We start from the raw sequence: 24293 nt of genomic DNA on the forward strand, positions 1-24293 counted from the left end.
TGAAACAAAAACTAAATGTGTGGAGTAAAGTGTATAAAGATGAAAATCTTTGTGTATAATCAAATAAACAACAGATATGCATGACATTGACCTAGTTTTGTATTTTTCTAATTAACATTCTGGATTCAAATTGCATTTATTAAAATAAGATTATGATTATTTGGCCAGCAGGGTAAAGATTGTGAGAGCCAAAGCAGACCATGCCACCAAAGTGATATGTCAATTAATTTATTTGGTGAACAACCTCTGAACAATAGGTGAGCTGGATTATCTGAAGATTCGATGTAGTGCCAAATAGCAATTAAGAAATACAGCTACTTAATTGCAGCCTGATTATTCAAAAAATGAAAAAGCAGATTTTAATTTTCAGAATCTTTTTCTTAATCTATATCAACTATATCAAATTTCTGTTTCAAATTGAAAATATTTAAGATGGAATCATTACATTCCCTGCGTTTGCTTTCTAAAGTTAACATACATATTTTGTGCTTGCTAAATTGGAAAAAACTTGTAACTTTATTGCAAATATATGTATTTTAAACTTATATATGAAGTTGTTTTCAATTGTCTCAAAGTTAAAAAATGTTTACTATGCTGAAAAAGATGTCTTCTAAGTCACATAGGTGAAATCTCCTCTTCCACCCTTGCACTTATATGTCAAATCAAGTCTCTTTGAAAATACTTAAATTACTATCATATTATTTCAGATTCCATACATATGACATCTGGAATAAATGCTTTGGAACGACCAATTTATAAGACTAGATTGTTTGAATACTCTAGAATATGCTCCTCGTATAAGTAAATAAATTAACATAAAACACTGAGTCTGAAATTTTAATGAGTAAATTTAAGAAGTTTTCATTGAATTTTATTAAAGAACAGTGTTATTCTGTTTATATATATTTAATGGGTGCATAAAATAAATGATTCTCTCACGAGTTTTGTTGGTATATTTTGTTCAGTAATAAAAATGAGATTTTTCATAGTGATATAGAATCATCATTATTCATTTTATGTTTCTATAATTTATAATTGTCATTTTATAAAAATCTGTATTTTTTGAGTAGCATTAATATTTTTTATTTTAACTGACATGTAATCTACAATAAACATTTTGGTGTAACATTTATTAAAAAATTAAGTTTATAATTCAGAGTAGTTTGGTAATTAAAAAATATTTGCACACTCATCTTTAAATATTGTAATAACATAGCAATAAAAGAAATGTTGTTAGTGAAAGAAATTATCTATTTGAATATTCATTTTTAAGCTCCATTACTAATTGTTAGAGGTTTTGCAATTATAAATATTTCTATAGTATATTTAAAAATTTTTAATAACAATTCTTAATAGAATTGAAGTTACTAATTCTTTGGAAGAGTTTATTTTTAATAGTTTCCGGTTTATTTATTAATATAATGGTCCATTTTTAGTAAATTACTTTCTAAAAATCTTAATTTATGTATATGTGTTTATAAATTGTTTCTTGAAGCCCTGTAAGGTTTATGTAAAAGGAAAAAAGATAATATATTTTTAACCTCAATCACATCTTTATGATGCTAGTCTGTAACAAAAACGTAACAATTCCACATCTGGTATAAAATGTAAAACTTAGAAGTTCGTAGATCAGTTTTAGTCCCATTCTCTTTAAACTTCTAATAAATAAGGAAGTACTTAACAGTTATTGAAATTAACTGAAAAAAGAGCTCAAAAGCAATAAAATAAAAAAATTAAGTGAAAAATAATTAAAATTAATTATACTTGTTTGAATGAAAATTGAAATTCTTGTATTAAAAAAAAAAAAAAAATGGAGAAAGAAAATTTATCTCATTTAGTGTTTATTGTAGGTGTAAAATCATATATATTGTGATTTCCATTTGACACATTTTGAATTTTTATATAGCACTGTCCACTTCTGGCAAATTTATATAGGTCAATGCTGTTTCACAAAATTAATATGATTAGTTTATTTTTTATGAATTTCTCTATCATAAGTTTATTCTTCTATTATTGCAATTTTGTAATTTAAATTAGTATAACTACTTACATTTAAAGTACATTTTTTATAATTCTGATTTATATAACTGATATTACATATGAAAACAAGCATTTCGAGATAAGTTCAATTTATGGTACTTGCCCTGTATCTTGATGATCACCTCCTAACTAATTCCTTAGTGTTTTTAATAATAAGTGAGGAGTTCCGTTTAATTATTTTTGAAAACAACATTTAATTTTTGCCCAATTATTATGAAAAGCTTATTAATACAGAAATATAGCACAATTCTATTATTTTATTTTCTTATTATATCCTCTGGTATTACAATGATAAGTAGTTAATGACTTTAATTGTTGATGTGACTATAAATAGAAGTATTAAAAAATATCAGCGACAATTATATCTTATTTTTGGTATATTGGTTCTTTAATTTAGAAAAAATATATCTTAATTTATAATCAAAATTTTATTTTTGTTTTTAATGTTAATTTTATTGTAGGTCAAGAAAGAAAGAAGAACAACAAGAAGAAAAAGAAAAAGATTCTGAAGAAGAAAAGGTGGATAGTGATAAAGATGATGGTGATAACAGTAGTGGTGGGGATGGCAGTAATGTTGGTGATGGTAATGAAGATGATGAAAATGTAGAGATGAAAGAATTAGAAACAGCTTATGCTGGTCTTGCTATGCAACTTAAGGAAAAAACTCAACAAATAGAAAAACAGAACCAAACTATTAGTGAACTGAAGGTAAAAATGTGATATATTTCCTTTAGTTTTGAATATTGCAGCCATGGGTTTATTTTAACTTAAAAGAAGTAAAATTACTGATTCTTGCAGACTACCTAATCTCATCATGTATTTATAAAAAGCACAAGCAATTAAATATATGTTACTAACGCTCTAAAGGAAAATAAATGTAACTTTTTAAATAGTTTAATCAGTTTTCTGTGAATCTCTGAATTTCTATTGATACAAGAAATGTAATTTCATCTTAGGTGCTATTTATTTATTATATCTAATTTTATCAATAAAAATATAAGTAAATGCTAATCATTATTTATTAATCTACAACTTATTTCTGAAACATTGTTAATGGTAAAAGAATTATATTTACATGATGTGTACTATTGCCAAGAAAATAAAGTTTATTTCCATAGCCGATATGGAAAGTAAACAACATATCAAGATTTCTTTAATGCAATTTCTTTTCTGTAAGGCAGTTTTGTTCCCTATTTGCAATCAAGAGAATTGTCTAATGGTAATTAGATGTCGCCAGATTTTTTTTTTTTATGCAGTACTATAAAATATTTAATATTATATAATAAAAGCAAACCATGTGACAAAATATCTACAGTTATTATACTTTTTTCTGGTATTCATAATGAATTGGTCAGTAAATTGGACAAACAACTATATACGTAAACACGTAAATGTTTTAGAAGTTATTGCCCTACAACATTTCTTTACTCTTTGTAGTGAATAAAAAGAAAAATAAAAATTTAATGTAAATCATAATAAAGTTTTTTTTTGTTTACTTGGGATTTGAACATTACCAATGAGAAGGGTCTAGCACTTCCTAGTAGATGCTAGACCACAAGTTATGAAATTAGAGGATTATCTGTTACTATTCGAGATTTTATTTTTTGATAAAGTTATTCTAATTATGATGTTGGCTTCTCTTTTTATATGAGTATCTCTGATTTAATTTTTGATTAATCAAAAGGTTAATAAGAAAGTTTGTATAGAATGCCATTAACTGTAATCGCTTCTAGTTAATAAAACATGGAACTCTAAACATGGAATGCATTTCTAAAAGATCTCTACTAAACTAAATAAATAAATATTTTATTCTTGTCAGTACATAATAATAAAAAAATTAGATCACATCAGGAAAGGGTAGGTATGCTGCTCTATGGATAAAAAAAGGAACTGTTTTAGTATTTGCCTAGACTTAGACAGATCAAAGGAAATTGTAGTTAAACCTTTATCACCAAAGCATTACAAAAAAAATGTAATATAAAATAATAATTAAAAGTGGTTAAATCATCTTCAATGACTTAAACCATAACAAAAAGTAAATAAAATATAAATAAATCTGCCACGCCAAACTCTGTGATGGAATGGTAGTGTCTCTGCCTTTCATCCAGAGGTCACAGGTTTGAATCCCGGTCAGACATGGCATTTTTCATATACCGCAAAACTTCCATTTCATATTTCCATGTATAAGGTTCAAGCTAAAATGATGAATTAATCATCAAAAAAAATTATATATATAAAGCAGCTTGTCCTAATGACTGATTCATCATCGCCCAGTAAAAACCAAAAACTACTGAAGATAAATTGATAAAAAATTTGTATACATGTTCTTCTTACAGTGTAAGTGCACATTAAGAAAGGATTTCTTGAAATTCTGAAGTAAAAGTGTTAAAATGGAATAACAATGAGCTTTATTATATTTTTAATTTCTCTGTAACAAATGAAGATATCAACTTCATTTTTGGTGTCTGAAATCTTCATGTGAATATCTAAAAACCAATTTCTAAGTTTTTTTGAAATTCGATCTTGAAAGGGGTGATGAAAGGTAAAAAAAGTTTGAACAATGATTGCAAATTTTCCTCATTTCCAACTATACTAAACAAGATATTCACTAGGTTTGGGCTTGGAAATACTGTTCAGATAAATACCTAAAATCCATTCTGAGGTCTTTTGAAAGAGGTGCGACACTATATACAGTGCGGCAGCTCAACCTACACAAGCACTATTACTGAAGATTTGATGCAATTGGCTGCACTTGCCTCTTGAATAAGAAACATAAAATAAAAAAATATTGACCACAACAGGAAACAAGTAATCTCATAGCGCAGCCAAAGCCGTATATATATATAAAATAATACAGGAATTAAGAAGCCGTTAATAAAAATTGAGTACCTATAAGCATCTGCTTGTATTTATAGACATTTTAAACAAAGATGCAAAAAGTAGTATTATTTTAAAACTTTATTTTACTTTTAAAGTAGTATTATTTTAAAAATTTTAATAAATTTATTAAAATTGCAACTGCAGTTCCATTCTTATAAACTGAAGTATTGTGTTGAGTTATATAAAAAGATTTGTTGTTTGGTTTGATAACAGTGGATATTGTTATTTTTTTGAGAATAAATAACTGTTGGCTTTAGCAAAGGTTGCACTTTCATAAATATAAATACAAGAGTAAATTTTAATTTAATTAATATCAGTTTAAATGAATCATATTTATGGGGTTCAAACAATGATCTGATAGCCCATTTTTGTATCTTGAAAACTCATTCTGATTTTTTAAGAGATCCCCAAAACACAATGGACACTTGGACACTTGACAGACATAATAAACACTTCAGATGGAATTATAACATAGCCATAAGAAATATTTAATAATAATGACAATCTTAGTGTTTGACCAGATGCTTCAAAGTAAAACAGTTTGGTTTAATTTCATTGCAAAAAAATCTGTCTCGTAGGAATGTTTCGTCACTCAGAAGAAATTTCACTCTGTGGACAGCAGATATATATTTTTTTTATCACTAATTGGAATTCTATTTGTGCTATTAACAATATATTATATCCAGTTGAGAACCACAGTGCAAAGGTTTCATCCATATTTAAAGTTTTATGCAATTTTTTTTTTTTTATATAAACTGGAGTATCACCTACAATTAAGAGTGAAAAATAAATTAGTCATGGGTGTACGAAAATTATACTACAAAATAGTTATTATAATAAATCAGGACTTAAGTCAAAAGCATGCAACTGAAATGTTCAAATATAAAAGGCAAATTTGCCTGTATGAGAAAGAGGGAAGGAAGTAGATAATAAAATTTGTAATATTTTTTGCAGGTGATTACCAGATATAATTAAAATTTCTATCTTCTGATAAATAATCTATTTTTATTCCTATTTTATTTTCTATTTTATAGGTTTGAACTTACGGCCAAAGTGCTACATTATTTTTAGTTGTGGGCATATCATGAACCAAAGAGTTATCGTAGAAGAAATTGCAATAAAATCTTTACTACTTTTGATTTTTTACAGAAAAATAAGGCAGTGATATCAAATAGGGATCGTCTTCGGGCAGAACTTGAACGTAAGAAGAGAAGATTGGAAATGCTTGAGTCATGGCATGAAGAAGATAAGACAGAAATAAATAGGCTTCGTCATCAGTTAACAAACAGGTACCAATATAGCACAAATAAATCTTAAGAAAAAGAAGAATTTGATTTGGATCAGAAATATAACAGCTGATTACCTAGCTGATGTACCTAGATATATGGAAACAAATCCTATGCTCTACCATAGCAGAGGCTTTTTCCCCATAGTTTAAGGTATATTCAAAATCATACATTCATATCTTAGCTTCATATAATAAATGATTATCCCTTTATCTAGAAAAAGGACTTATCTTCTTTTCTAATGAGATTAGTTTTATTCTGTAGAATTACTTTTACCTTAGCCCTAATTTTTGGATTTCTGTAAAATTTATTTTATTAGTGATATTTAAAATGAGAAACTATTTCCTGTGTTAGGCCTTCTCGATCAGAAGGAGTAGCTTCAATTAGAGAGGAGCAGCTTCAGAGATGAATTAAGACACTTGAGGAATAACTAGCCGAAGCACAACAGCGTGAAGAGAAGGAGCAAGAAAGTCATCGATCCAAGGTGTGATTTATTATTATGAAGCAAAAATTTTCTTAATAACCTCTGTCTGTTGTTACACAGTATTATAGTAATTACATTTACTTTTCACTGAAACATTAACCACAACATCTGTTGTGATTGATTAATGTAGTTTAACAAATATTGGTTCACTGAAGAGAAACTAAGTATGCAAACTATATTCTGATCTTAGCTAATTTCCCTTTAATTCAGGCTTAATGCAGAATATGATTGTAACATAATTTTAGGTTGAACCACCTGCAGTTCACTTAATTTTTAATGGTACTGTTGTTTAAATTATAATTAGTGCCTTGGAAAACTTAGTTTTAGCTGTTGGAAGTTATCTTTCTTTCAGTGTGCTGAAGAAGTGGAAAGGTGGCAAGAACGAAAACGCTGGCAAACTACGAATGAAAAACTTCGTGCACAAATAAAAACTCAGACAACTCAGATTGAAGCTCTGAAATCAAATCAACAGCGTTTGCGAGATACTATCAGTCGGTTAGAGAGAGATAGGAACACTTTGGAGTATAAACTAAAGTCTTTGAAAGGTATGTGGAAATTTTTAAAAATATTATATAATTATAAATATTGAAGAAATTTTTTGTTTATTTTTAATCTGGTTGCTGAGCTGACCAGTATTGCCACAGTTTAACATTTTGCCATATATTTGTTTTAAAATAGTAGTACATTTAAATGGTTACCACAATTCCAGTATTTATTATAAAATTCCTGCAAATCAACTCTCCTTGGTGCAGTCATTAAAAGACTTTGTAAATCTTGGTAGAAATAGTAGGTGAGCTTCAATTATTCAAAGATTTTGAATAATGCTTGAATTAATAATATTTGAATAATAAAGCACTGTTTATTATTTTTGACCCTTCTTTCTTAAACACAACAGATTAATGTGGCTTTCATTCTAACTAAATCATCGTAATATAAAGGATTCATAAAACAAATATGATTCAAAACAAGCAATCAGCATTTTTATTAAGTAAAAATACTTTCATTCCACTAAAGATCATCAATGAATTGTAACATTGCAAGTAAGATGTTCCAAAGAAAAAATACCTTTCATTGCTACACAATTAATAGTTATTGTAAGTAATTTAATGAGAAAAATACACACAGATAAAGAATTTTCTGTACTTATGAATGTCATAATACATTCAAGAAACACAATTGTCAAAAGTCAGGATTTATCATATCAAAGGCAGTCTATTAAGCCAATCAAAATTGATCTTTCCTGACACAATTCTACATAATTGGTAGTTATTACAAGTAATTTAATGAAAAAAAAAGATTGATATAGAATTTTCTGTACTTATGAATCTCGCAATTCATTCAAGAAACATAATTGTCAAAAGTCAGGATTTACCGTATCATAGCCAGTTTGTTAATCCAATCTAACTGAGCTTTCTTGTGCTGAAGCACTTTTTTTGTTAAACTGAAGTATGTAATAAATTTTTAATTGAACTTTATGTATGATTTGCAAATTTAAAACTTGCATTTTGGTTGTTAAACCCCTTGTTATTTTTTTTTTTTATTACCCAGTAGTATTGTATACTTTTTACAAACACTAAAAATTTTTTCCTTCATAATTTCTTGCCTGTCACTGATCCACAGGAACTGCTTGAAGAGGAGCACTTTAAAAATCTTGTGGAAAATAATATTCCATGTTTAGAAAAAAAGATTAGCAGTTAAAAAATGTATTAGTTCTTTCTGAGTTAGAATTTGTTTTTTTAGCTAAAATTTGTTTTTTAACAAGGTTTTTTCTTATGGCCAGTCATTAGGGGACAGATGCTTGCCCTGTCCTGTTAAATTTGTCCATAATTTTTAAACATAAATTATAGAAATTTTTTTATGTTTCAACAAGAAATTTATGGTGATGTATTTTAGGTAATTATTTCTAAAAAAAATAGATAAAAACACTGTGGGTTGAAATGCTTGATGAAATGAAATTTACTTTACACAATGAAGGGTTTGCAAAAACTAGTTGTAATGATTGTTTAACTTATCACTGTTTTTAATCTAAATTGTAATAAAATTTAAGTGAATAAAATGCAGAGGAAAAAAACACAAAACAAATATAATGTGGTAGCAAGTACAAAAGGAACTAGCCATTGAATGGTAGCACACATACACAGCCAGATGGTCCAATACTGATATGATAATTTATCAAACTGGAAATGGAACAAGTTTTGTCCAAGGGAATTATGATCTTGAAGATACAATCTTAGTATGGTATATTATACAACATGCAGCCACCTCTCATTTAAATTAATGCTGTATATGTTTGGCTGTCAATTTAATGAAGAATTATCTGATACAATTCATATATGGAGCCAGACCCTTATTCTTTCTTGGGAAAGTATTAAGAGACTATGTGCTACAATATAAGCTACTATGAGTTGCAATCTAGGCTATCTTTGCAAACTACTCAACTTATTTCAGTTAAACTATGTTTTTAGATGCTTTAAAAGAAATTTAGTAATTTTATATTCAAGGTCATCTAATGTATGGGTGAATGTAATAATTTGTTTTATTTATTAATATCAACTTTTAAGTTGCACACAATACTGAATATTGAAGGTATAAAATAAATACTTCGTGATACAGAGTAGCTGGACCAAAGGTGCAACCATATTGGAGAGGTATCTGTTGAAAGCCAGACTAAGGAATGATTCCTGAAAGAAGGCAGCAGCTTTTTCAGTAGTTGTTAAGGGCGTAGGTCAGGACGACTTAAACGACCATATCAACATCACTCAATCTTCTGAGTACTGCACAGCTGAAAGGAATGGAAAACTACAGCTGCTTTTTTTCCAAGAAAATGTAGCTCTCTGCATTTTCATATAACAAAGATGGAGGCATCTTCCTTAGTAAAATATTCCAGAGGTAAACTAGTCCCCCGTTCGGATCTCCAGGTGTGGACTACTAAGAAGGGGTCACCAGAAAATAAAAAAATAACATTCTACGAGTTTGAGTCTGGAATGTTGGAAGTCTGACAAACGTTGGTAGGATAGAAAATTTAAAGAGGGAAATGGATAGGATAAATGTAGATATAGTAGGAATTAGCAAGGTTCAGTGGGAGGAGGAAAATGACTTTTGGTCAGGTAATTTTAGAATAATTAACTCAGCTTCAAATAATGGGCAGGCAGAAGTAGGTGTCATAATGAACATGATAGGGAAGAGAGTAGAGTATTTCAAAATGCATAGTGATAGAATCATTGTAATGAGGGTAAAATCAAAACCTAAATTGACAACAATTGTCTATATGCCTACAAGCACCCATGATGATGATGATGAGGTAGAGTGTGTATACAAAGAAATTGATGAAGCAATTAAACATATAAAAGAGAATGAAAATTTAATAATAGTTGGAGATTGGAATGCAAGCATTGGAAATGGCAAGGAAGGAAATATAGTGGGTGAATACAGGCTGGGCAAAAGGAATGAAAGAGGGGATCGACTTACAGAGTTTTACACAAGTATAATTTAGTAATTGCCAACACCCGGTTTAAAAATCATAATAGAAGAATATACACATGGAAAAGCCAGGTGATACTGCAAGGTATCAGATAGATTATATCATGGTTAAGCAAAGATTTAAAAATCAACTCGTCAACTGCAACGTTTACCTTGGAGTAGATATTGATAACGACCATAATTTAGTAATAATGAAATGTAGAATGGGGTTTAAAAATCTGAAAAAAAGGTGTCAGATGAATCGGTGGAATTTAGAGAACTTGAGGAAGAGGAGGTAAAGAAGATTTTTGAGGAGGACATCGCAAGAGGTCTGATTAAAAATATAAGGTAGAAAATGTAGAAGAAGAATGGGAGAATGTTAAAAAGGAAATTCTTAAATCAGCAGAAGCAAACTTAGGCGGAATAAAGAGAACTAGTAGAAAACCTTGGATTTCAGACGAAATATTGCAGCTGATGGATGAACGTAGAAAATATAAGAATGCTAGTGATGAAGAAAGTAAACGGAACTATTGACATTAAGAAATATTATAAACAGGAAGTGCAAACTAGCGAAAGAAGAGTGGATTAAAGAAAAGTGTTCAGAAGTGGAAAGAGAAACGAACATTGGTAAAATAAGCGGAGCATAAAGGAAAGTTAAGGAAAATTTTGGGGTACATAAATTAAAATCTAATAATATGTTAAACAAAGATGGTACGCCGATTTATAATACGAAAGGCAAAGTCGACAGGTGGGTGCAACATATTGAAAAGTTATACGGAGGAAATGAATTAGAAAATGGTGTTAGAGAGGAAGAAGAGGAAGTTGAAGAGGATGAAATAGGAGAAACAATACTGAGATCTGAATTTAAGAGAGCATTAAAAGATTTGAATGGCAGAAAGGCTCCTGGAATAGACACAATACCTGCTGAATTACTGAGCAGTGCAGATGAGGAGCGATTGATAGATTACACAAACTGGTGTGTAATATTTACAAAAAAGGAGAAGTTCCGTCAGACTTCAAAGAGTGTTATAGTCATGATACCAAAGAAAGCAGGTACAGATAAATGTGAAGAATACAGAACAATTAGCTTAACTAGCTACACATCAAAACTCTTAACTAGAATTCTATACAGAAGAATTGACAGGAGAGTGGAAGAAGTTGGTTTCAGGAAAAGCATAGGGACAAGGGAAGCAATTTAAGCTCTCAGATTAATAGTAGAAGGAAGATTAAAGAAAAACAAACCAACATACTTGGCATTTATAGACCTGGAAAAGGCGAAAACATAGACTGGAATAGAATGTTCAGCATTTCATAAAAATTAGGGTTCAAATACAGAGTATAAGAACCATATACAGAGACATTTACAGGAACCAAACAGTAACAGTAATAATTGAAGAACATAAGAATGAAGCCGTAATAAAAAAAAAAAAGAGTTTGACAAGGATGTTCCCTATCCCTGTTGCTTTTAATCTTTATATAGAACTAGCAGTTAATGATGTCAAAGAACAATGTGATCTGGAGTAACAGTAAAAGGTGAAAAGATAAAGATTCTACAATTTGCTGATGATGTAGTAATTCTAGCTGAAAGTAATAAGATTTAGAAGAAACAATGAACAGCATGGATGAAGTCCTATGCAAGAAGTACTGCATGAAAACAAACAAGAACAAAACGAAAATAATGAAATGTAGTAGAAATAACGAAGATGGACCACTGAATGTAAAATTAGGAAGAGAAAAGATTATGGAGGTAGAAGAATTTTGTTATTTGGGAAGTAGAATTACTAAGGATGGACGAAGCAGGAGTGAAATAAAATGCTGAATAGCACAGGTGAAACAAACCTTCAGTCAGAAATATAACTTTTTTACATCAAAAATTAATTTAAACATCAGAAAAACATTTTTGAAAGTATATGTTTGGAGCGTAGCTCTAAATGGAAGTGAAACTTGGATGATCAGAGTACCTGAGAAGAAAAGATTAGAAGCTTTTGAAATGTGGTGCTACAGAATGTTAAAAATCAGATGGGTGGATAAAGTGACAAATGAGTTGTTGCAGCAAACTGATAAAGAAAGAAGCGTTTGGAAAAATATAGTTAAAAGAAGAAACAGACTTATAGGCCACATATTAAGGCATTCTGGAATAGTTGCTTTAATATTGGAGGGAAGGTTGAAGGAAAAAATTATGTAGGCAGGCAACATTTGGAATATGTAAAACAAATTTTTTAGGATGTAGGGAATATACTGAAATGAAACTACTAGTACTAGATAGGGAATCTTGATGAGCTGCATCAAACCAGTTAAATAACTTTAGATAAAAATAAATAACGTAGCAGTTGGCTGGATGATACCCAATGTCAAGTCTACAGGCTGTTTGTCAACTTCCAGGTAAGTAGTCCTACCCTCAGTAAATTACAAACCACATGTTTCCTTTTAGATTAAATCTGGTCAAAAAGTTGTCAAAATTTAGAAATCAAAATTGGTGAACCATGTTTTTTTACAATAACTGAGAGAAATAAAGAAGAAAATACACATAGTTTAATAAAATATGTTATTACGTCAAAGAACACAGATGTATGGATGCACACATACATATGTGCAAATATACAAAATCAATTAACAATAATGTGTTTTTTCCACAAAAGAGTATAACATTGTCATTAAAACAAATTTAACACAAAAAGCAACACATTAAAATAGCAAATTGGCACTAAAAGCAGTCATAAAATAGTTGTAAAAGATAAATTAAATCAATACATTAAACTAGTTTAAAATAACTATTTCATTTCTAAACCTACATCACCTGCAAAATTATCAAATAAATACTAGAATAAACTATCAGAACCAAAATACATCACTTTTCAATAAGTAAAACCAAAATCTGACAAAGAACTGTCACTTATTCAGAATTAAGGACAGGTATAAGTGAACATCAGCTTAGAAACTGTGAAACATGTTTTACAGATGTGCCACAAATTTTGTCAGGGTATTCACCGCCTTCCATATAAGCGAAAAATTTGCAGATAACTTGACTGGAAATGCTTTCTTGATAGCTGAAAGAAAACCCTAGTCAAATGCTTCTAAAAAGAACGAATCTTAAAGAGACTGGTATTATAAGCAATCAGCCACTTTACAGTTTTTGGATTGACTGACTGAGAAAAGATTTAGTAAAGCATCAATGTGGAATATTGCAAATCTACGGCCATTTAAATTTTACAAGATGGGTTAGCATTGAGGAGTACTTAAACCTGAAAACAGTCAGTCCTAAGTTAGAATCTAGGTATTTTACTTATGAAGAACATACCATTTAAGTGGTATACAGGAAATTCTTGCATCATAAGCAAATCAGACAAATGATTCTGGGGAAATTAGTGACATATAAGGCTTTATAAAACATCATCTGAAAGGACTAATAAAAAATTTAAGTAAACTGATAAAAGTTTGATTTTAATAAAATCTTTGTACGTTTTTCTTTCTTTTTCATAATTTGAAAGAGGATTTTTGCATTTTTACACATTTAATAATTTTTGTTGCATATGGTTTCTCTTTAAACTGCAATTATAGTGTAAAACCATAAAAAATACACTCATACATGTTTTGTATTATATTAAGCACTGGGTTGCAATAGGTCTATTTTGTATGTAAGTCTGTTCATTGAAGTGATGGCCGTAAAGTGAATGAGGACCAGACATTTCTAGACTTACAAGTGCAATTTCTTTTATGGCTCAGATATTCTAACTGGTATGAACTGAAATTTAACAGTTAATTTCTAATTTTTTTTTATTCTGTGCTAACACATTTTTTTTAATAATACATAAAATTCTCATTATAAACTTCATAATCTAAAAACAAATTGACAAACCCATGTAAAAAGTAAAAAAAGTGGATGAAGTATATAAGAGTTTACAAAATGTATATAAAAATGCAAATAAAAAGCTGATATTCACAAACAATAAAATCTGTTATACCCATACCTAAAATAAAAAAGAAAGGAAATATATATAAATACAATTTGTGTTAATTGGACATATAAAAATTTAAATAAATTATACAAACCAATCTATACTTGAATGATATAATCATACAATGTATGTATGTCTATTACTGTACAATAAATACCATTTCCTATCTGGATTTACTATGTTATAAATATAACTTAGCTTATGGTTTCTGTATTATTAATAAATATATACCTACACTACTTTGAACTATTAATTTCTGACAAAAAGTAAATAAATATAATGTATATTTTTATGTACAAAAAAATAAAACAATATCTGTAAGCTTATATTAGTATCTATGAAGTATTGTTACAAAAACAAGTGCTCAGACCCTTTTTTTATGTAAATAAATATACTTACAATTACATCTTGACAGATTAGTAACAAATTCTTGACAAGAAATATAACCTATATTCATATATACATATGCAGTCTTCTGAAAAAAAATTTAATTATATATATCATAAATATAATAAACAGTACAAGAGATGTTATTTACTCTAATCCATTGAATATAATAAATTAACTCTTGAAGACCACTGAGAGCAAAGTGTAATAACAACTTAATATCAGTCAGTGCAACAATATAAGAAGGTTTACCTACTCAAGAACTTTTCAGAAACCTATACAGAAAAATTAAACCTGATTAATATTAAAAAAACACTGCAATATGTTGATTAAATTTTTTAAAAATTAACCTAAATGGGTGGAGAAATTTTGTACATGCTGACAGTGGCAAGACAATAATCTTATTTTATTATTATACAGCGAGGTTTCTTTATGAAATTCATAAACATTTAATTCTTTAATGCTTTTTGCCACAGAGGATTTATAGTGAGAAATAAAATCAATTGCATTTTGTTACGCTATTTATTACGTACAGTCTACTTGCGGTCACAATGATAAATTTGAACAAAACATCCTGGGCTGAAGCAGTAACAAAAAGTAAAGATGCAAAAAATATTTGTTTTATAATAAATAAATTAACAAGAACTGTTTAGAAAATTCCCGCTGGTCTATACTTCTGTTTTTGTTTTTTTTTTATTAGTACTGCAGTTACAACAGTGGCTTTTCTTACATCTCTAATCAGTCTTAATTTAGTTAAAAGTATTTTTTTTTTTTTTTTAACTAAAATAATTCTAGATACAAAAAATTAAAGAGTTTATGATATATTTGTTGAGTTTAAGAAAAACTCAAGCAGGTAGAAAGGGATGAAATACTCTATAAAGGATTAAAATACCTATTTATGGTCAGCTAAATGCTTCAAAAGAGCCAATTTACAACCTATATAAGTTGATGATTTGTATAATTGTCAATAGACTGATTTCGTTGAAGATACATTATCAGAAAAAATTCTCAATTATGAACTTTTATGACCTCTTTTTTTGCGGGAACAAACCGATTTATATTTTAAACATGGTGCTCCCTAAACATAATTCACAGCAGAAGTGGTTGTTTGAAGCAATTACTGGGAGACAAATTTATTATTAACCTTCTGAAATCATGCAATGTCCAAATCTGTTCCCTAGACTTGTATTTTTGCAATATATGAATTTATGAAAATAAAAACTCTGAAGGCAGTCATTAAAATAAAGTAGTGATTATAATCTTCTGACTATTTTATAACTTTCTGATCCATCTGTGTATTCACATATAATGGCTAAAATTCAAAATTTATAAACAACCAGTTGGTACTAGTAGTCAAACACTAAATTCAGTAAATGGCGCCAAGTACAAGTCAATATTACAAAATTATGATTCAGGCAGTGCTTAGTAATTTTGGTGCAACCTCCCCAATGAAAATTTGTACCCATTTTATGGATGCAAGCAGGATTTTCATGACCAGGAGCCCTTCCTGACACCAACAGATTGTGAATGTTCCCTCATTCACTTCTAATTAAGCAAATTTTAATTTTAATTTAGTATTATTCAGTGTTTTACAGTACTTCATTAGTATCCTCTACATACTTCCAACAATTTACTCCATGCACAATAAATTACATCATTCACATGCAATTTTTTTTTTTTAATAAAGAAATTCACAAAATTTCCAATTTAAAGACAATAAATTTTTCCATTTGCAAGAAGGTTCAAAAGGTAAAAGAAAGTTAACATTTTTAAACAATTCCCACCGTTTACATTTCTTCTAACTTTATATTATCCTGTGCTAAACCTTGATTTAGTCACTATTACTGAATTCCTTTCTTAACAGCCGTCATTAAAATGAAAATTTGACATAATCCCTACTTTCCAGTAGTTAAAGTAGCTATTATATCTGGAATAAAATAATTAATATAATTTTGTATGTAGGTTGATCAGAATATGAGGATGACACAATCATAAAAACTGCTGAAGATAGCAGCACTTCATTAGACATTGATAATTCATAATATTTCAACTCTGTACAGTCACATAACTGGCTAGCTAGTCTACATGGATTTCTATTTTATTTTTATTATTGATTTTGATTCTGACTTTTAATTTAATTTTTTTATTAATGACTTCATATTTTGTATATATGCAATTTTAATTTTAATGTGTAATTTACAACAAAGATTTGAAAAATTATACAGCAACTGATGCTGCGAGGTACTCGTGAAAGTGCTCTTGCTTGGATTATGGAATAAGGTAGATAACATCCTATTTTAGTTTATTAATTCTGTACTTGGGTTGATCGGATTAATATAATTTGAATAGTGCAGAGGAATATGATTCCCGAAAGCATCAATTTTAGAAAAATAATTTATCAATATCTTATCATTGTACGCCAACTTAAATAATTTTAATAAGAATGTCCCCATCAAATTCTGTTAACAGATTTATAAGGCTGAATCTACTGAATTTATATTTATATATAATATATATATATATATATATATATAAATAATTTTCTTAAAATTTATAATTTTTTATTACTATTTTCATGTTCAATATTTACTTCTTCAATTACTTCTAAATTAGTTTCTAAACTAGTTGTATTATGATTATTATTTATTATATGATCAATTTGAGAAATCTATTTTTAAATGATCTAAAATTTTCAATAAATCTATCTTTAAAGGGCCTATTCATTTTACCAATATATATCTTTTCGCAATTGTTGCATTTCATTTTATAAATACCGGAACAATCATATTTATTTTTTACTTTTTTATTATTATAATATTTTAAATGTTTTATTATATGGTTATCTGGTTTATATTCTTTATTATTATATGCATCAATCAGGTTTTCTATAATTTTATTTGTGTAGGAGTATTTTATATAAATATTTTCACTATTTTTATTTATGAGTATTAATGTCGTAAATGTTTGTGTTATTGAAAAATTCTGAATTATATTTTTTATACACATTATCAATCAATGATATACGATATCCATTTTTTATAACTATATTTTTTATACTATTTATTTCATTATACAATTCGCGTTTATAGTTTATTTATTTTATTGCTTTTATCATGTTTTTAATAACATTAATTTTTTGGAACTAAGGATGATTAGAATTTTTGTTTATAATGATTTCATTTGGTAGGTTTTTAATATGCTCCAGTTATTATTTGATTGTTTTTGTTTATTTTAATATTTACATCTAAATAATTTATTTTTCTGTTATGTTCCATTTCATACGTAAATATTAATATTTTATGAAAACAAATTATATTTTATGAAAAAAATTATTAGATTATATATTGTTATTTAATATACAGAGGAAAAAAATGGACTATAAAATTTTTTATCTAAATAAATTAATAAATATATATGAGGGCTGTCCAGAAAGTAATTTACATTTTGAAATAAAAACCAATCAAATAATAATGATAAATTTTATTATATACATTTGAAAGGGACAATCTTAAACTGTTTTTCTACATAGTCACCATCTAATTTGAGGCACTTATAATGATGCACAAGCTTTTCAATTCCTTCTCTGTAGAAATCTGCCGCCTTAGATTTTCTGCGTCAATTTTGCACAAAACTTGTGATAACCAAGCTTTCCCGACACAATTTCATGCAGTAAACTTCATTAAAAATTAAATGAGTAAAATTAAATAAGAGAAACCTAGCAGATCACTAGAAACAATGTAGGATGTTGCAATAAAACAGCAGCCAAATTCCTACAAAGAGCAACCTCACAAAGCTCTACCTGAACAATGTATGCATCTGTGCATTCAACTGACCAAAACTAACCATGTAAACCTATCAAATTACAGTACACAGTGACAGCTCTTTGTTAACACGGACACTCCTTGTAGTTCACAGATTGTTTATGGTCCTTGCAGAATGGACACACTTCTTCCTTCACAGACATGCTCTTGCTACAAAAAATATGCTGAAAAATCTCAAACAAATTCTTCCTGAAGATATAAAAATGGTTAATTGTATTAAATATCAACCATTACAGAATAGGCTGTTTGCTAAAATATGTGATGAAATGGGTGAAAAGAAAAAAATCTCTTCTTTTCCATACAGAAGTCAGATGGTTATTGCGTGGGAACTCTGTTAACCTGGTTATTAGAATTGTGAGATGAATTAATAATATTTTTCCATGATAAACAAACACCATTCTCAATGTTTTTATAGAATAATGAGCATATGTTGCTGTTGACGTACTTAGTTGATGTATTTTCACATTCAATTGATTTGAATGAATGAGAATTTACAAGGACGTGATAAAACATTTTATTAATGACAAAGTTCATGATATCTGGAAGCTTGATATCTGGATTATTCACCTTAAAAGCAAAAATTTTTATGTTTCCACTTACTTTTGATTATATTGAGAAAAATTTGGATGAAGAAAGACACCATTATTTACCACAGTTTGGATAGCATGAAGATGCATGTGTATAAGCTAAAAATTCAGTTGACAGAGTATTTCCCAGGAGATAAAAATGATTTCTCAAAGAGATGGGTTCTGAATCTACATTTTTGCGGCTGCTGTGTTACCAGTTGAGATTTGTGACCTGCTCCTTGAAATATCTGCGGAAAAAATATTACAACTACAATTCACATCTGAAAATTTAGATATATTTTGGCTTCCTCGTCGAAGTGAATATGGAAATTTAGTCACAGAAACATTGAAAATACTAATTCCTTTCTCCACAAAGAGATTATGGTTGCACTAAAAACTAAATGCAGGAATCATCTTTTATCACTTGAAACAATTTGCCTTTGTGTGTTTCTAACATATATATATAAGTTTTAAATGAAAAACTAATACAACTTACTCATTCAATTTTTTTCTTTACATGTGTACTTATTAATATAAGTAAAATGTTTATAACAAATGATTATTTTTTCATAAATTGATTTCATTATCGTTTACATGTAAAGTTGTAAGTTAATTTCGCAATCTTAAGGTTAAGAAACCCTGTTATACATCAATCACTTCCCTTTCAAACTTATTGAGGTTTACAACAAGCTGTATATCTGCCTTTTATTATTCCATGAATACTTTGTTGTAAATTTAATACTAGATGAAAATTTCTCTCTCACTCTCTCTCTCTCTCTCTCTCTCTCTCTCTCTCTCTCATATATATATATATCTGTATGTGTGTGTGTGTGTTTTGTATTGTTTGATTTATACTCATTTTTTTGTTTTATATCGGCTGTTTTTTATGTTTTTAATTATCCATGTAATTTATCTGTTTATTCTAATTGATTTATAAAATTGAATTATAAAAAGTATATCTTGTTTCTTCAGCCAAGAACATTATAGAAGTTTTTATTGCTAAAGAAGCACTTCAATTAATATGTGTGCTTTTTCAACTTAAATATTTCATAAGGATTTTCCATTTGATGTTCTACTACTATACATTATTTCTTCATTTCACAACTTCATATCACAAAATTTCCTGTTATTGTGTTCAACAGTTCTTATTCTAGAATAAGAAGAGATTTTGATTTGTTATCAATAATATATTAATGTAGTTAACTATTAAAAAAAATAGACTCTTAAATAATTTTCTATTTGCCTCTTTTTTGGTATTAAATATTGATTTTCATTTTTTTAAATTAATAAAATGATATAATAAATAAAAATTACATTTGAGAAATAATAGCGTATAGTAACCATAGCTGTTCTTACATAAGAATACAAATATTTTGATTATACATGAAACTTTATCTACATTTCCATATTACAGTTACATATTGGAAAATAAAAGCATGTGGAATCAGGATAAAATCCCAACAGTCATTTATTATAGTCACTGTAAGGATAAACTAGAAATTAGAGATATAAACCACTTCTCATTGATCACCAAAATTAAACAAAATTGTCCTTTTGATGTTAACACAATTCTATTCATAAGTTAGTTACTAATTATCATTACAATTAGTTCTGATTATTATAATTTAGTTACTAAGTATCATTAAAATTAGAAAAAGTAATTATATTGTCTAGCCTTATCAGATAATGCTGGTTGCATTTGCCAGTAAACATGACTGCACCCAGATTTTTTTTCAAAATGAATCAATCTGTTATTATTGCTTTGAAACATGTCATTAAAAATTAAGTTTTACAGTTATTAAATATTTATTGTATCAAGTTATGTGGTCATTTTTTTGTAATCATTAAATAAATACACAAATTCAGTTTAAAAAAAATTAAAAAATCAGTCATAACTTAGCATCCTGCCATTAATTATTTAATCCTCTAAAAAATTGCATATAGTCTTGCTATACAGTTAAACTAGAATAAATCTTGCAAATTTTTACAAGTTGGTTAAGTAGTTCAAAGTGGCCAAATAAGTATTGTTGATTATTGAAAATTATAGTGTAAAAATATGTCAGTTTACTCATTTACTTGCTATAAACTAACTACTTTAAAATAAGTTTAAGATGAATTGCAAAATCCACTTATTGGTTGTAAAGAGATGTCTGTAAGCTTACCGATTATCATAAAGATACCAGAATTCATGTTTGTTGGAAACAGAGATAACAGTGACTTTTAACGAGAACAGCATCAATTGTTCAAGTCGAAATCCAATAATTTATGGAATCAAAATTTCCCACACCAGTCAGGAAAAAACTGAAAATCCAATTACTAAGGTACCTTTTAGGGCACAAAAAGCCTGTATTTCTGTTGGTTTTCTTTTAACGTTTGATCTACAATCAGTTGCTGGAACTATAGAAATATACTTGGAATATCCACTCTTGTTTATGTACAAATTTCAATAAAAATTATGCCAAATCCCACTCATATAATCCTAGAAAACTGGGAAAAACTACATAAAATGACCCAAAAAATATTTGAAGATTAAATGAATCAACAGTATTGAAAAAAATGTTTGTTCTTCAAGAAAATCTCATCCACACACTTTGATTTCCACAATCAATGCTTCAAACGATTAAAAAAGTAATGTCTGCCATCTGGTTTCAATTTCTGTGGGTGCCCCAAGTAGTCATTAAGTAGAGTTAAGTTTCACAGTTTTGTATGTTTATAAAAACAAATATGTGCACAAGATTTCAAGAGAAAAATTTCATTGTTGTAGTGGAAGTTGTTACATTTATTAAATAATATTAAAAAAGCAGTCACTTTCCTGTTTTATCTTATTCTTCTTGTATATTCGTATATATTACATCAATTGGATTATGTTTAATATCCAATTAATATAATATAATATCCAATTAATAATGTTTAATATCCAATTCAAACAGTACCTTTAAAATGGATTTGAATCGCAAAGTATAAATCACAAAACAGCTGCTATGAGAAATGCTATCTATTTATTCTCCACCTAGTTGTGGTGGATTTTTTTTTAGTAACTTCAGTTCTTAAATTACCTTTTTCTTTGAAATTAGAAGGTTGTAATTTCTTTCATGATGTTTTTGTCATTCTTTTTAGATTTTTTCTATTGTTATTGTAACTAGAAATTTTTATAGAAGTCCAGAAGTCTCGCTATTAACAATATTAAAAATAGATCATATTAGTTTTGTGTAAAGATAATTTGCCATAAGAGTTTTATTTAAATTGGTTTAGTGATTTATCAAATACTTTAAGGGTAAATGTATAACCAAATTATTTCAATATGTACATTTTCCAGTTAAACTTAACTTAAGGTACTTGTATATTCATCCATCTCATTCACTGTAATTTATCAATTTATGAAAATAAATTCAACATTATAAGATGTAAGTTACATTTGGAAAACAAGCTTAGATATAATTCAAGATTACTGTGTAGCGATGGTGATTATTATTGTAATTTATCACTGGATTAATAACCTCAGTGTTCAATACTGATTACTATTTTTTTATCATTGTCCAACAAAATTTAGACAGAGTATTATGCTACAAAAAAAACCATTGGTTACATGTAGGGTTAACAAATATTCCTTCATTATTTATGAATAAACCAGTAATCAATTGTAGGTAGATATATTTTAAAGTGGCATGTAGACTTTCATAACTACAATGAAAAAATAAGCTTGTAGAATTTTAATTTTTTTCAATATTACCCATCTTTATATATAGAGCCAAAATTCGTGGTGAAATTACCAGATGACAAGTACTCATGGTAACACAATTTTTTAGAAAGAAACTTAAAAAACAGAAATTATTATCAATAATTTGAGTGAAGAGATTCTTAAATAATTATAAACCATAAATTCATATAAGTTTCGAAGTAAAAACACAAGTTATGTACAACTTAGTAAGTTATAGCATAGATAAAAGTTTTTTAATATTTCATATAACTGAAGAATGACAATTCCTCCCTCCACTTTGTTAGTATTTGTGTGTTTATTTTGGTTGTAGTCTCTAATGAAAACTTTATTCTTTTATTTTTCTGGAACAGTCTCTGTGTTTTGTTCTAGGGTGATAGAAACCATGAGCTTTTCATTCAGGAAAACGTTATTCATATTGATTTTGTTCCTTTGACATTTTCTTTTTTCTTTTTTTACGGCACACTACATGTGTTTGTCTGTGGATTTTTTCAGTAGCTGTAAAACTTAGGTAAAGACCATCACCATTTGTCATTAAAATTGAAAAGCTAGAAAAAAAAGTTATTACTTATTTAATGATGGTATTCTTACCTGCCTTATTTTTCTGTATGGTGAACATTATTTTCTAAGTATATTATATTTCATATCTTGAAACAAAGTTTTTTACCTTCTGCATACAACAATTTGCCTCCTCAGATTTCTTCTGTTTCAGTGGTAGTGTTTTCAACACCTCATTCTCTTCGATCTGCATATAAGTGTAGTAAACTTCATAAGTGGGATGAGATTTTTTTTATTTTTGTGGTATAATATTTCTATTTATTTGTAAATGATTTTTGAGTGCTAATTTTTCTATTGTCATTAAAATGCTAATAAATAATAATAATAATAAAAATCTTTTTTATTTGTGTTCACATAGGTTTCCAGTTGGGTTCTATGTTGTGGACTTGTCTCGTATGTAAAATTATCAATAGCTGCTCTTTTCCGAAGGGAAGGTGGACAACGACTTTTTTGGTATGGAGCGGTTACACAAGCCGGTGCATTTGTTGGATCAATAACTGTTTTCTATTTAATCATTTATGCTCAACTATTAAAAAGTTATGACCCTTGTCGGTAACACCTAAGTTTTGTTTATAAACATCAGTATTAGTTTACATTGCATTGTCATACAAATTTGTTATTTTTTATTAATTTCATAATTACTTTAATTAAAGTAAAAAATTTTTATAAATGCTGTGCAGATTAGTCTTTGTTATCAGATGAAGAGGAATTGAGTTGACGTTTTACACTTCTGTGTAATAAATTTTTACCAAAAATGTTTTTAAATCATTTTTACTTACCTAAAACTTAAGATTAAAATATTTCTAGGTTTATTATTTAAACTTTGTGTGAACAAATACAGTATAATTTAATCAAATAGAATAGAATTTAACAAAAGTAGAATTCTGTTACATCATTTTTTTTATTACTGTTTAAAAACTGCCAAAAAAATTGCCATTTAAGTCCAGTTAGCTTATATATATTCCAAAAATATTGTCATGTACTTACTTAATAATGTGTTTACATAGTTTTAATAAAGATAAATGTACAAAATTATTTACTGTGTTAAAATTGTATCACTTTTTAAAATTGATTTTTTTTTTAGTTTGTTTTTTTAAGTTAAGTAAACCGAAATTTTTAGTCAGGTTTTTGTTAATTTTAT

At 27.8% G+C, this 24293-nt stretch overlaps 1 protein-coding gene across 2 annotated transcripts in view; it reads left to right on the top strand.

Annotated features, from left to right (window-relative positions):
- Positions 1 to 24086, top strand: part of LOC142324615 (uncharacterized) — a 42918-nt gene extending 18832 nt beyond the window's left edge. Inside the window, exons 4-7 of one of the 2 annotated variants that reach the window (XM_075365469.1) lie at positions 2502 to 2748; positions 6070 to 6209; positions 7043 to 7235; positions 23511 to 24086. In XM_075365469.1, the coding sequence (XP_075221584.1) occupies positions 2502 to 2748; positions 6070 to 6209; positions 7043 to 7118 (463 nt within the window). In that variant the 3' untranslated portion in view covers positions 7119 to 7235; positions 23511 to 24086. Of the gene's footprint in view, positions 1 to 2501; positions 2749 to 6069; positions 6210 to 6560; positions 6691 to 7042; positions 7236 to 23510 lie in introns of those variants that run through there. The other variant, XM_075365470.1, reaches the window with a different exon arrangement.
- Positions 24087 to 24293: the final 207 nt, after the last annotated feature.

Source organism: Lycorma delicatula, chromosome 5, assembly GCF_047948215.1.
Source record: "Lycorma delicatula isolate Av1 chromosome 5, ASM4794821v1, whole genome shotgun sequence".
Lineage (NCBI taxonomy): Eukaryota > Metazoa > Arthropoda > Insecta > Hemiptera > Fulgoridae > Lycorma > Lycorma delicatula.